This window comes from Cephus cinctus, unplaced genomic scaffold, assembly GCF_000341935.2.
Source record: "Cephus cinctus unplaced genomic scaffold, Ccin1 Ccin1_scaffold1878, whole genome shotgun sequence".
NCBI classification, from domain to species: domain Eukaryota; kingdom Metazoa; phylum Arthropoda; class Insecta; order Hymenoptera; family Cephidae; genus Cephus; species Cephus cinctus.
In genome coordinates this window covers 158,718-173,298 of record NW_014334042.1, presented here as the reverse complement: position 1 = coordinate 173,298, position 14,581 = coordinate 158,718, and the positions used below count along the sequence as shown (strand labels likewise).

The 14,581-nt window shown below is 40.1% G+C and overlaps 2 protein-coding genes across 13 annotated transcripts in view; one reads left to right on the top strand and one right to left on the bottom strand.

Annotated features, from left to right (window-relative positions):
• Window positions 1–14,353, top strand: part of LOC107273904 — an 18,466-nt gene extending 4,113 nt beyond the window's left edge. For 2 of the 10 annotated variants that reach the window (XM_015752515.2, XM_025091188.1), the window contains exons 2-7: window positions 6,299–7,635; window positions 7,757–7,932; window positions 8,576–8,602; window positions 9,288–9,524; window positions 9,644–9,898; window positions 10,021–14,353. In XM_015752515.2, coding sequence (XP_015608001.1) covers window positions 6,299–7,635; window positions 7,757–7,932; window positions 8,576–8,602; window positions 9,288–9,524; window positions 9,644–9,898; window positions 10,021–10,216 — 2,228 coding nt within the window. In that variant the 3' untranslated portion in view covers window positions 10,217–14,353. Of the gene's footprint in view, window positions 1–707; window positions 1,036–4,070; window positions 5,174–5,913; window positions 6,091–6,298; window positions 7,636–7,756; window positions 7,933–8,575; window positions 8,603–9,287; window positions 9,525–9,643; window positions 9,899–10,020 lie in introns of those variants that run through there. The other 8 variants (XM_015752513.2, XM_015752514.2, XM_015752521.2 and 5 more) reach the window with 8 other exon arrangements.
• On the bottom strand, window positions 1,059–3,812 carry LOC112495286. Of its 3 annotated transcripts, XR_003061673.1 has the most exons (3): window positions 3,544–3,667; window positions 2,790–2,871; window positions 1,059–2,712 (listed from the first exon to the last, which is right to left on the bottom strand). XR_003061673.1 is itself a non-coding variant. In XM_025091204.1 (2 exons), exons 1-2 carry the CDS (start codon window positions 3,779–3,781, stop codon window positions 2,523–2,525), a joined length of 384 nt encoding a protein of 127 aa, XP_024946972.1. In that variant the 5' UTR covers window positions 3,782–3,812; the 3' UTR covers window positions 1,072–2,522. The 3 variants fall into 3 exon arrangements, 2 of the variants coding, with proteins under 2 accessions (XP_024946972.1, XP_024946973.1); XM_025091204.1 differs by lacking the exon at window positions 2,790–2,871 and having other exon boundaries at window positions 1,072–2,668; window positions 3,544–3,812; XM_025091205.1 differs by lacking the exon at window positions 2,790–2,871 and having other exon boundaries at window positions 1,073–2,712; window positions 3,544–3,812.
• Window positions 14,354–14,581: the final 228 nt, after the last annotated feature.

Below are 14,581 nucleotides of genomic sequence, written 5' to 3'. Positions count from 1 at the left end.
AAAAGCCGTAAACGAGTACATACGAAAAGCTCCCCGATATCACTTGGCAACGTTGCTAACCGAGGAGAAAAGACGTTTCGCTTTGTGAAAGTTTATGGTACCTCCCCCCCCCCGCCCTCTCTCCTTCGTCGACACCGTCGTCGCCATCTCCGACTTCCCTAGTTTATATATATATATATATATATATATATATATATATATATATATATATATGTTTTTTTTTTCGTACTAGTTCGTCTTGCTTACGGCGTTAGAAAATTTCCAGATAGCAGAAAAACTCGGGGAGAGAGAGGGGGGGGGAGTTTTTCATGAGTTTTCTACGTGTATCGATCAAGACGCAGTTTTTCCTCCTGCACGTAACCTACGACCGCGTATGTTCGTCCACGCCGGTGAAAAAGTGGGCGTGTACTAAACGGCATAGGGGTGGCATGGAGGGGGATGGGGTCGTAAGATCGCGCGCGCGCAACAGATCCGGCAACGTCGCGCTCGTAAATCATGATTAAAATAATAAGTATATAGGCAGTACATAGGGAATTGTACATAGTGGCTGCGCAAAGGACACCAGAGTGGACCCCGGTCTGCCGGGTTCTGCGCAGCTTCGTTTCCCCCCCTCTAGACTTTCTTCCCCCACCATCGACTGAAAATCGCGGTACGTCGACGGTGGTGGGGGTACCTCAAACTGCACTATATAACCATACGTTTACCAATCTTGGCACTCTGCCTGAAAGAGCATATCGACCGTGCGGGGTTGTCACGTCGTTCCCTTCGGATCTCTTGCGCTACCTATGCGCACTCTTTGAACTGTATGTACGCTCCTGCAGGACGGTCGTGCTACACGTTGCGGAAGAGACACGATGCATCGACCCTGTACGTACGACAGACTCGTGGGCCATGTGGATAAGCACGGCGGAGCGCCACGTCCCTACTTTTGCATTTCGCACTCTCCGTGCACGGCCCTTGCGAAGAGCGGGAAGGAGGGACACGTCGATTGACGTTCCATCGACGAATTTTTCGATCGATTGGGCCAACCCCCTGGTGCGTTCGATGATTATTTTTTTCTTTCTTTAATTATTCATCATATTTTTTCTGCAATTAAGCATTTTTATACGCATCTGGGGTGCTACTATTTTAACGTGCTTTTGGCTTGTAATGATTTTTGGGGGAATTGGATTTTTTTTTACTGTTACTTGCACCAGGGCTGCCTAAGATCCTGAGGGTGGATGGCGTTACTGTTTATCTTCTTGTATCTTCTAAATACTAATAGGGTGGTATGGGTGGTTGGTATGCCCTGCGCGTTGCCCTTGCTTTCTTCATCACTCTGTATCTATGTCCCTGGGGTGACTTTACATTTCATTCTGGATCATACGGTAATAAGTCCGATGTAAATTATACGAATCAAAATGACAATTTAACGAAGGATCGTATCACCAGTATAATTATATCGGTGATATCGAATGCGTATGTAGTTTAATGAAATTTGTCGTGATATGGTTAATTGAAAAAATTACAGGATTTAATTACGCAAGAATTTAATTTTGAACGCGCAGGTGACGTTGTGGACTACACGTATGGGTGCTTTAACAGTAACTCGAATGACGTGACAGTCGAATTATTAAAATTCATTGAACTGGTATTGTCAAGGATGCTTAGCGTCTCGTGAAATATTGTAAAACTAATGACATTTCTTATACGTGAAATTTCATAGTTACATTATGGAATTTGAATGTTATTGTTGTAACGTATTTCACATGTACGTCCACATTTGTACTGTAGATATTGTTGTTGCTAAATAAGTGGCTATCATCATCATCATTATCATTGTATAGGAATTTTGTAATTAAACTGTCACTGTCAACAAACAACATCGAATCTTGACACTTGTCAAATTCAAATAATCATGTTACAGTTTTAATGACCTCACGTGGTATTGATAACAATGGAAACTCGTGCTGTTATCATTCAATCTTTACGTTTATACAACGTTAGGTTTTCACATCGACAAATCAAATCGGATATGAAATCAAGGTCGATTTACAGAAGCTCATGTAGGATGAACGTAGAAGAATTGATTTTTCATATTATTAGTACCTGGTATTGTTACAAATAGTATTACCGTAGTAATCTCCTTATTATGAATGCAAGTTGTCAGGATGATGGAAATACAGAAAATTGTATGACCAAGTACGTAAATACCTAACCTGGTTATATTTATCGAAGTTATTCGAACACGTTTTCGTCTAGTATCTGTTTCGGATTCCTTTGGTCATAAAATTTTTTGGTATTTGTGCGTGTAGCTTTTGGTACTGGAAAAAAAATAATTTTTTTTTTTTCGAAATTTTCTAGGCGAACAATTTTTTTTTGAGACGCAATACGGAATACTTATAGTCGTAGAAGTAAAAGGTGAATCGTGTGAGTTGCAGTGTCGCCGGAGTCCTTGAGAAAATTCTATGATGATTCTGCGCCGACGACCTTGGAAACGCAAATGATAGCCTCGCGCAGTGTCCCTTTTCGCGTGTATGACGTCATCGCGAACTATAGCCTTTTCTTTTGTTGCTGCCAGACGGCTGTTCGCCATTGGCTGCGTCGTGCTGAATGGCCGCCATTTTGGTGAAGTGACTCACAGGTTGAGAAAAACTAGGATGGATTAAACCGGCTCCTGCGCACGAGGCTACATACAGGGCTGTCAGTACTGTATCTAAAGGTCTTAATGCCCTGTATAAAGTTAATTGCCATTTACTGTTGTATATACATGACACGTAGGTGTTTTTATAAATTTTAATGGCAACTACCATGTTAAACCGATCGTTGTGAATTATTCGTCCTTCCGACTTTTGATTGGTCATTGTAAAATTTTAATCAGCTCTCGGACAACTACAAGAAATGAATCAGATAAAAACAAAGATTACGCAGTAATCTCCGCGCTTATGGCATTTCTGTGCAATGGCAATTTCTTTCCGGGTTAACGAACCGCGCTTTAAGCCGACGAACTCACAAGTTGTAGCATCGTCCGTAAACTTCGGTCGAGTAGCGTGCTTTTCACAGGGAAATAATTTTTATTTTAATAAAAAGATAACCGTATAATTAAGTAACCATCAGTCCCAGGTCACAGTATAAATCCGGTAAAAAAAAAGTCATAAAGCCTACAGATCCAATATCTTTTAGTAAAAATTAAATACTACCCAAATAAAAGTCTCGTTGCAAAATGTTGCGAATTAAAAAAATTTTTTTAAATCATCACGTCAAAATCACTAGGGTCCACGCAGAGGAAGGTATCGTAGAGAAAAAAAAACTGGGGTAGCTGCGTACACAGTAATGTATAAGAATCACTCCCTCCTACTCCTGCGTGATCTTGGGGATGCGCCCATAAGTTACGGCACTGCGCGCCGGGCATTTCCCTTTGCCTGCTTTCAAATCGACTCGCGAGCATAAAATGTGACGGTCGCCCCACTGGTGTGTGGCGCGCGTGTACTCTCGTGTGCGATCCTGCCGAGTAGTCGACCAGTGTTGTTCGTTTTTTGTTTTGTCAGGTCTCTTTTCACGTACCGTGAGGCCGAAGTGTTAAGGGTTGTTCACTCTCCTCAGTGTTGTCGATGACTGCTGCGAGCAAGTTGTCGCGAAAATGTAAGTGGACGATATCCACGCTCGGACAATCCGGATCCGACGTGGGGTTGCTTTTCGACAACTGGCAACTCCTGGAGGTAGTAGCTCTGGCTAGTAGCGTGGGTACAGACAGTGTCAAAAGAGTGAGCCCAGCCACGGTTGACTGCCTGCGTTCACTCATATGGTGTTTCGTCGTTGAATATCACAGTGTGAAACCTGCGACACGTTTTATGGTGTTGTAGAATACGGCATGGAATACGATATTTAAATTGATACGAATTCGGTGAGAAAATTCTACCAGAATTATGTTCGTTCCCTGTCAAGATGTTTTGCGATTGTTGGTACGTGAACACGTGTCTTGTGGATCCATGGTCATATAAGTGTAAAACCAGTGAAGATTCTTAAATTATCGGATCCTTATCGGATTCTTAAATTAAGGATCCTTGAAAAACTTCGTGAGTGGCTTTGGGTAACCCTTTCCGATATTTGAGGTTACGTTATGGTCACGTGTAGTGAATCTACCTGCACGAGATTCGATGTTTGTGGAAACAATTCTCAGTGTTAACGTTGTTTTTTGATTGACGATCAGACCAGGCGCCATCTCCCTCAATATCGTCGTGTCTGCCGATAGATTATTGATTCGAACAATCTGTCTATTGATAACCTTTTTTTAATTCTCTCATTCGTAATCACTACCAACCTGCACCTACGAGTCGGTGACTCTTGTAAAATTTGCTAGACAATCTAAAACAATAGGAGACAATAAAATCTAGGTTGTTTTGAACTGTCGTTACAAACTATCTTGAGTCAAACAATCTATGTAGTACCATAAAGAGCCCATGATCGTCAATCGAGTAATTTTACAATAAAAATTCCTCTCGTCAGTGAACAACCGACATAACCTATAAACGTAAAAACCATGATCACAAGTATGCTCGAGGATATTCATCAAGTTGCCAAAAGCTCAGAAACGACAGTGTGAACGCAATACTGATGTTTCATGGGAGTTTATACCCAACGAAGATGGCAGCACCGGTCTGGAGAGGATCAGGTCGAATGCAACGAGGAAAATATCGATGCGGACAGGGACACCTAGGGGGTTTAAGCAAAAGTATCTCAGTGACCGGTTCTTCTTGCGTTGTATCGAACAGTTAAACAATAAACAAGAACGAGGAGGAAAATTAGCTAGAAAACAGAGGCAGAACAAAAAAGAAGAGGATTTATAATCTGTGTAAATATCTTGTGATACAGTGCTCGGGGTCCCGTGGTCAACTTCGTACGGTGGTGGACGTGACGAACGAAGGTACCTCTAGCTTTTGGTACAGTCCGCGCGAAAAGGCCTCGGGCTCCTACCGTGTTTCTCCTCGCGGTCGGCTAGACCGCGGAATGCCTAGTGCCCCGTGTAACTGCACCACCCGTGATCTCGATGTTACTGCATGACCTGGACGGCCTGAAATCGGAGACTCACGGCTAGGACTGCGTATAATGGCGTTGTCCTCGGCAGAGAGCACCGTAGTCCTCCAAGCTAAAGCTTCGCCGGGGACCATTGGAGGTACGCCCGTCCAGAGAGCATGTACGTAGCAGAAGTCGTGAGAGAGAGAGAGAGAGAGAGAGAGAGAGAGAGAGAGAGAGAGAGAGAGAGTGAGTGAGAGAGAAGGAGAGTCAGAGGGGCGGGGAGGAAGAGGCTAGATAGACGCTCCAGCCTACATGTTTTTTCTTTTTTTTTTTTTTTTAATTTTGTGGAAATTCTTGTTTTCCTATTTCTTTTTGGGATAATTATTTTTTTTTTAAGATTGTAATAGCTATGGTCGCTTCGCCTTATGAACAACATTCCAAATTGCTGAAGTTTATGTTCTTGTTTTCTCTGACTTCTTGGGCTTTGTCGTGTAACACGGCCTTTTCGACGTATAACCTCTAATCTTCTAACGCGCTTGCGGTGGAGTCGACTATGCGGATTTTCTAACCTACCTTTCCGCGTGGACGAGAAACGTCTTTGATATTCGTTGGGATTTTCTTGTTATTGTGCATGCGTGTTGCGTGTGTTTCGGACCTACGAGGCGTTTCATTTTGTGAAGTGTTTGTCGTCTTACGCGAGTTGTATGGGGTTTTTTTTTTACGTTCGTACGGTTCACTCAATGGAATGAGTTTCGATGAACTTGCTCTTTAATGTTTCACAGGCGACCAATATCTTGAAAATTTACGCGCTTGTTCGCTATCTAGAGTTCGGTTACATTCAAAAGCGCGGTAAAATATAACGTCAAGATCGTCATACGTACAATTGTATTCTGATACGTATTGTGGATATTCTCTTTAAATTCTTTTATTAAAATGGAAAACAATTGTTTTTGATTTTTTAACTGTTTGCAATGATGAAATCTACTCCTGCGGCTTGTTGCACTCTGAAAGCACAAACAAATAACAATCTAAAAGAACATATGTTTGACACTGTTGGTACCGGTATGTTTAAAACCGCGACTCATATGTCTAATTGTAAGTAAAAAAATTATAAAAAAAAAAAAGATATCAATCCCAAGTACACGTAGTCGACAATCGTTCTCCCTTTTAAAATCCTCATAATGTGTAGTTGAATGGCGACTATAATATTGTCCAAGTGTAGAATAACAAGAAATTTAGCCAAGCAACAACTTTGACAATAACGCTAAAAAATATTAACGAATTTTAAATTTTTGTATTACAGGGTCGTTTGATAAAGTTACTGTAAAACAAGAGCGTCCAGATGAAGCGGAAATCAGGGAACTGGCTGCCAAAATGGTGGAAGCGAACAAGGCGAAAATGGCTGGGATGCCGGGTTCACAGCAGAGACCAGGTCTTGGAATACAACCCAACTTACCCGGCATCCTCGGCTACCTCAGCAACACGAAGAGGCCGGCGGATTCGTCGGCAGTAAAGTCACCAAGCATAGATGGCAAGGTACCCTCGGACGACGAGAGTCAACGAGGTCGCTTCGGATGGACCAGCTTTGGCAAATGTCACATACCGTACATATTTCGTGCCAATGAGAAGTACTGCGCTGTACGAATCCTAGAGTGTAAGCTACTGAACAAGTACCTGAACTACCTCCACTCGGATATCTACAGCTGCATGTGCATAAGGAGTTACTACATCACGGAGGCAGAAAGTAAACTCTTCAACGAGATCAACGTGAAGCATTGCGACACTCAGTACGGCAGGGAGCCCTTTACTTGTAAGGACCTGGTGGTGCGACTGGACGACGCCAAGGAGTTCTACATGTTCTTGGACGTCTGTTATACGAAATTAACGGCAGGCACTGCTCAAAACGTATCGCCGGGTCAGAAAGTAGAGAAGTGCGGTTTCATTCGCATAAACAAGGAATCCGTGGTTCCCTATACGGTCAAGAATAATCTCAAGTACGTCCCGTTGTTTTACTTTGAGGGCGAGACCGACAACCTCAAGCTCAAGGCCGAGAAGCTCGAAGGTTGGGATCTCTCTTACTTGAAGTTCTGCTGCAAGGTACAGGGTATACGTAACGAACTCTTTGCAAGTGAAACGTGCTCCGTTATCAGTTTGAGCGACATTAAGAGCTACTTCCCACCGGGTACCGGATTCGAGGATTATTGGCCGAGCAAAGTCATGGACTCGCAGTTGTTGGTGAACAGTAAAGGTGGCGGAAGCGGTGGCGGATGGATTAAGCAACCACCAACGCCACCTTTGACAAAGTCGAATTCGGTGCAAAATAACGCTATTAAGTCTACGTTGAGTGCGCGGGGTGGGACGCTGCAGACCACGTTACCTAGGGTTGCTGGAGCTAATACAACGATACAGAGGGTTGGACAACCAAGGCCCGTTGTCACTACGCATCCGGCACACTCATCACCTACGGCTGTTCCTTCGAATAAGACGAATCCAGTTGCGCAGCCTCTTCTCAATCCTGTGCAAGCTGCTTGTAACGGATGGAACGGACTCGTTGGGGGACAGCCTACCTTTCAGTCAGCACTTGTCTCTCAGCCCAATCAAGTTATACGAATGACCAATGCATCCCTTAACATGCATAATGTGAGTATTAATTCTTATCATACATTGTCCCTGATGTTAAATAATTGTCATCTGAGAATACCGTAATACAGTTGTGTTGTAGAAGAACTTGCAATGATCTTTCCTTTCTTTTCATTTACAGCAATTACCCGCCGCGAACAAGAACTACTTGCAGCAGCCTAGGAATAGAGGGGGTGGTAGCGGAGCAGCGTCACAGTATCCAGGAGTTTACCCGGTGACTACGATGCAAGCCGCTGCTCAGGCCCAACCACCCCCTCTGGTCAGAGCAACCGCCCACTCGAGTCAGCCTAATATTGGGTAAGTTCAGAAAAGATTAAGATAATTTATTTAATCATTCTTTTTAATTATGAGAGCATCCAACAGAACTAGAAGCATTCATTGTGAATTTTTTTTTATCGTAGCATCTGTAAAGGTCAATGCATCATTCCTGGTTTTCAATTATTTTATTCATCAACTCTGGATGATTTATAGATGAGGGCTTTAGAAGTATTGACGACTGTCTAAATCATAGCACTATTCAACGAATCACGTCATTTTTTTAGGCATGTTTATGGTACCTATTGGCATTTCTATGAACGATAGATCCACGAGTAGAACCTCCTGTGGCAGTAGAAAATTTCTTTGCGTCTATCCATCATGACCTTTTCGTTAATGAGGATTGTCATTTCTCCGTTGGAGTCATTAGAAATTTAAAAAAAAAATTCACGTTATATAAAATTGCACCTGTCACAATGTTTTCCTATGTATCAATTTGATTGCCACGGTAAAAAAAATTTTTAATGGCCAGCTCACTAAGCTTTACTCCGTTCTGTGTGAGCTATACTTATGTGGTGTTTATCATTCACTGCCAATCAATATTGATAGTCATCACGTAGTTGTCTACCTGCACCATAGCTTCTCCTCGCCTCTGTAAATACAATGTATAATTTTTTTTGTATAGTTATCCAACCTATGGGAAGGATGACTGGTGAGTCCCGGCATAATGTATTATAGACGTACCCAGAACACAAAACAAGGGCAGAGCATGCGTAAAGTACCCATTTTCAGAAACACCCTGTCGACAGATCTAAGAGGGGGCCCTGAATAATAAAAAGACTGAAACAATTTTTGTAAAGACTGTTCGAGGGAGAGCCTGTTTGATCGAAGACATTTCAACGAATTCTTTGCAAAGAGATTCAAGTATACCGATAAAGTAAAACTTTACCTGACTGTTCTTCGTTACACTTTTTATTTTAATTTATCATCTTCGCTATCCATTCTTTTGCTTTTTCTTTTAAGTACCTTCATGTAACTGTGATACTTGATTGTACGTAGGACATTGGTAAACAAAAAAATAAAGGTTTCCCACATAAGTCTTTGCTTGTTTTCAAATTCTTCTTACACAGCAGGCAACATAAAGAAAAATCATGATACGCACACTGTTCGATGCCTTGAAAAAGCTTTGTACGCAGCTAATTATAATTCACCCTTGCTCAACCTGACAAATGGAAGTAACACACTGGTTCATCCTGATTTATTATTCAAGGATACACGATAACGTTCACTAGGACGTTATTGGATATTCAAACAAGTCCGCAAACGTATTTCCAAGAGTATAGAATTTCCTTATTGTCATTACTCTTATTAATTTATGTTTTCTTTTCATTTTTCAGGGTGTCTACTACGTACACGACGCCTAGTCTGGGCGTACCAAGTGCCGTGAGTGCGAGCACCTATCCTCAAATGTATGGTTTGAGCGTCGAGCAAGTACAAGCCCTGATGCCGCCACCGACGTCAGCCTCAACCTTACTGACACATCCGCCGAGGCACACGCCTCCTGGACATAATTCGTCACATGTAAAATATCCACCGCCACTCATACCCGTGAATGGCAATAGTAATAATTCCAGGTATAATATAAATATATAGAAAATAATTCTATACCAAAAAGAAACCAGTCAATAGTTATTTAATATCGTACCGTGTACCTATAACGGCTAACTTAAAATAAAATCTTCACAACTTATAGGGACACCAGAGTGAGAAAGCCTTTGATACAAATTGCGGATACACCGTCGTCAGGTTGTGTTCTGCCGTATCAGGTCCAAAAGGCGTTGGTCTTGGACAAAATGGTACCTTGCATCAACGCTAAACCGTACAGCTACTCGGAGTTGTTGATGACTCTACCTGATTTTGTATCCCAGTATTTCCCGGGCTGCGACATCAACAGTTGTCGGCAGGGTTTAACAGATGTTCTAGGGGTTGAATTGTATCGGGGAAATAGGTAAGGAAAACAGGATATTATTTTTCAATTATGCATATCGAATAATTTGTCAAATAATTCGTTCCTCAAGTCTACGTTAAATGATGGTGATGGTAAAAGGTGTTTTTTTTTCCTCTCTTTAGACAACAGATGAAAATGCTCATGGAGGCGGGTAAGTGCTCGTCTCTGAACGAAGATCTGCCACTGATTCAAGTGAGGAGTATAATGAATTACATGCCCCAGTTGAAGTACATTGTCAATAATCGAAACGTCGCGATGTCGACGCCGGCCCACTCGTCCGAGGAGCACCCTGCCAAAAAGCGTCAGCGCACCAGCTAGGATTGGCTAGAGCCTTACTGGCCCACATACGATTATTATCATTCAGCATTTTAAGTCCGAAAAATATGCGAGGGATCAACGGCGCGAAGAGCTCGAGTGTGCTTGAAAGAAAAAAAGAAGAAAACAAGATCCTTGTCTTGCTCACTGTCGGCACGAGAACGCACGAATTCCTCGCCCGGGACAATTATGGATCCGGTGGAGAAAGCTGATTGGAGGACAGAAGGAAAGAGGGAAATGACAAAAGAAACTTTCGTGTACGGTGCAAAGCCTCAAACACTTCCGGAGTCTCTCATCTGCTATACGACGTGAAATTAGAAAATAAAGAAAGGCGCGTTTTACATCCGTGACGCGTGCTCTCTTATTTTCTTTTTATTTTCTCAATCAGTTCTTTTCAAGAGGTATATATGTAAATATTGTCTTCAGGAGTGGGAGGAGATTAAAAAAAAGGAAAAGAGGAGAAGGAAAGAAATACGATAAGAAATCAGAGGTGCGCACGGGCGCCTTTAGATTTGGCATAATTCACGATCGAGATACAATTAAAATTGGCCTATTCGTTCGTGCGGGATTCAAGTTACCAGATCATTTGACACTTCCCAGTCGCCTTTGAAATTCTCTTGGCGCACCTCTATACACTTCTCAATGCATTCGTTTGTCTCTTGGCGATTTCTTCTTTTTTTTAAATGTCATGTTAATATTCTCGTGAGACGTGGCAGGTGCATGGAGTTTTTTTTTTTTAAGATTCGGGAAAGATAGAGACTCGGGCATTCTTGTTAACGTATGACCGGGTCGTTCAATTTACGTGGACCACGCACAGAGGCAAATTGATCGTTACGAGATACAAATTTTCATGATTCGAGTCCTTTTGCATATCCGAACTGCGTTAGGGTTTTAAATGATTGGAGATAATGCCAGTTCAAGTTCCTAGATAATATTCTAATAAAAGAGATGGGATTAATAGAGATCCCTGTTACGGCTGAGTAATAATAATAATAATAATAAGTGCTTGAAAAACACCGAAGGTAATTCGGAATTACTCTTTTGGATTGGGAGTTTTAAAAAAAAAAAAACAGATTCAGTGCAAATAGAACGTTAACTTCTTGTTTTACGATTATGGCAATGGGAGAGCTAGAGGAAGGGAACGTGATCCAGGCGCGAGAACTGAATAAAAAAATACCTTGTCTTTTCTTCTCTAAGTTTTTTTTCCATCTCTTTCTTTTTTTTTTTTTCGCAAATATCGACAGTAATGAAACCATTCCAACGATAGTAGCGTATTTACTGGAAAAGAAGAGCGACGCTTTACGAGTGACCTTTCCATAAAAATTATTCGGATAGTTTGGAAGAGTTTGTTCAAAAAGAAAAAAATAATTTGGTGTTGATTATCCGAAAAGCGTGGAATAGATATTGAAGAAAGGTGGAAACAGAATGTAAAGGTAACTACAGCAAGTGAGTGAAAGAGAGAGGAGGGGAGAGGGGTGATAATACAAAAGTGTGGGTCGTAGGGCATTTTTCATAATTTTTTTTTAATTTCGCAAAATCAAGGCATTTTGCAGCTATTAGGTAATATGCAATGTTTACGCTTACTAAAGCAGCGTCTAGGGTGAGAAGTCATTGCAGTTAATTCCTTTCAGCCTAGGGAGATGATTGATTTGCGATAATTTTTAAGTCATTTTATCGCGTACAGACACACAAGAATTTAAAACGGTCTTTATTTATCGTACAAGAGTGCAAAGATATCGCCAATATTATTAATCTTCTAATACAGATTGAAATATTGTTATTTATAATTTTTGAAACTGTTGGAAGATTATCTTGTTTCTCTAATCTAGTTAAACGGTACGATAAGTAAGTTTGGTTATCGTTATTTCCCTTTTGTTTGTGCGTTACATAAATTTGTATAACGAAAAGTCATTGACAACGCGAGAACTTGTAAGACGATAAAGCAACAGCTGTTTACGGAGACTGAAACAAGAAAAATCATCCAACACCGTTGCAGCAACATAGAATACAGTTAGTCGATTGTTTGTAAATGTTGTTATTTATTAAATAGAACTTATCCGCGAATTCGTATTAAATTGCACAATTACTATTTGAAACTTGGTGATGAACAAACAGCGTGAATTTGCGAAAACAAACAAATTTACCTATTACTTAAGGAGATACGGTCGGTAATGAAGATCGAGAGGAATTTAGAACACGGGGAATCCCCGGAATTCCTGTTAATTTTAAAATAATGAAAATCGTCATTTATGTTACGTTTATTGGTTTGATTGGCCACGGAACGTCAGTGAATTGGATCACGAATGCAAAATTAAAAAATTCATTCATTCGTTAGAACAATTAAAATAATTAAAACGTATGCTTAACTCACGTATAAGTTTTATTTTTTTTTATTCATTGAATTTCTGTTCACGTCACGAAAAGCGCAGGACGCCCGAGCCTCGACCGTTTTATCTCTAAAGTGAATCGATAAAGGTTCTTATATTCTCTTTTCTTTTTTTTCTTTATTCACTTCATTCTCATCGATCATCGCGTTAACAGAGCGTCGACACTGGGAGTCTTTGAGGAAAAGAAGAAAAATAAAAGGGAACATACAACAAGGCCTTTCTTCTTCTTCAATGTACTTCACGCAAGAACAAGAATTAATGCAAAAAAGCGAAAGAATATCCCATGCGTACAAAGAAGATTAAAAAGATAAAGCAAACACAGTTTATAATTCAAGATGCGTCCGTACCAATACGAGACTTAAAAAATTCTTAATGGTGAAAAAAAAATGAAAGAAAAAATAGAATGCGGTCTTTCGTTTTGAGCCTGCAGTATACTGTATACGAGTACAAAAGTTACTTTAACGTGGATTCAAGTGAGGCACAAGATATTAATTACACGTGGATGTAACATTACAAAAAAAAAAAGATCTCAACGTTCCTTTTTAAGGAATGGGGTTAATTAACGATCACAATAACGACTGCGAATACGAAGAGAATGGCGCATAACTGTGACAATGAGATGAAATGAAAGGAAAAAGAGAAAGGAAAAGGAAACAACAGAGGTTATAAAACTTTTAACGTTCGTGTCTAAAAAGGAACAAGCTTGGATTTATACTATTTGACTGATACAATTTTTTGATGCTCGCTAAGGACACTGTATAAAAGAAACTCTAGTATATAAAAAAATATATATATGCTGGAAGGATGTATATAAAGAGAATATAATATTGAATTCGCGCTCCTCGGCTACGTGAATTTTATATACGAAAAAGAAAAGAAATTGAAAAAATGGCTTAGGTAACCCTGTTACGGTGAAAATGGTATATTTTATTATTTATAAATTGTATTTAGTCGAACTGTGACTCGAAAGATTCTATTGCCATGGAAAAGACTACACGAAGGACTGGCGTCTCTGGCTTCGTTAAGGCGTTTATCACTTATGCTGTGTACAATTGTTTTGTTTTTCTTTTTCACGCTGAAAAATCACGAGAAACGAAAAGCAAAAGTATTTAATAAGTAATAAAAGAAAGCATCTTCATTCGATATTTAGAAACAGCTATTTATATTGTTTATAACAGTCACCGTGCGAATCGTCATTGGTTAATTGAAGAAACGAATGACTAAAATGGTGTGAGGGGATGAATTAAAAAAAAAAGTATAAAAATTTCGTTAGTTATCGTTTCAGGATTCTCTTGAATTATTTTTTGTATGTACTTCAGGCACCGTTTTGTGTACCACTAAAACTTCATGAATGCCCTTGCATTATTTAATTCTTTATTGTAGGTAATACATATGTAACGAGAGAGAGAAAGAGAGAGATAGAGAGTGGACAGCAAGAGATATTTATAAAAAAAAAAGAAAGATGTACGGAAAAAAATGAGAAGAAAATGTGAGCGCTACCGTTCCGTGTGTGTATCTACTGATGAATCTCGAAAAAAAAAGAAAATGAAAAAGAAAAGGCGTACCGGGAGGCCCCAGTCCAAAAACCTAGAAATTATTTCTAAGTACTAGAATTTAGAGCATTTATTTGTTAAAACACTTGTTACGATAATACGTGTATTATAATTTATCATACTGTCATCTGTACATATAGCCTATAAGGATTAATTAGAAATAATAGATATTTCAAATAAATTCATGATATAACTGAAAACACGTTACCATTTTTCCATATTCGTCCGAGTTCCTAAAAGTGGGACCCTTCCTAAGTCCCTATTGTTCTTCCAGACGTAAACTGAAGTAGAATTCAGGAGAATCAATGTCTGTCTTGTCTAGAGGCAATGTTTGTAAAGAAAGTAAAAAGAATTAAATTTTACCAACCGACGTATTTGACGTTAATTCGAATATGATTCCCGGAAGAACGTCATCCGAGGAAGGGTTT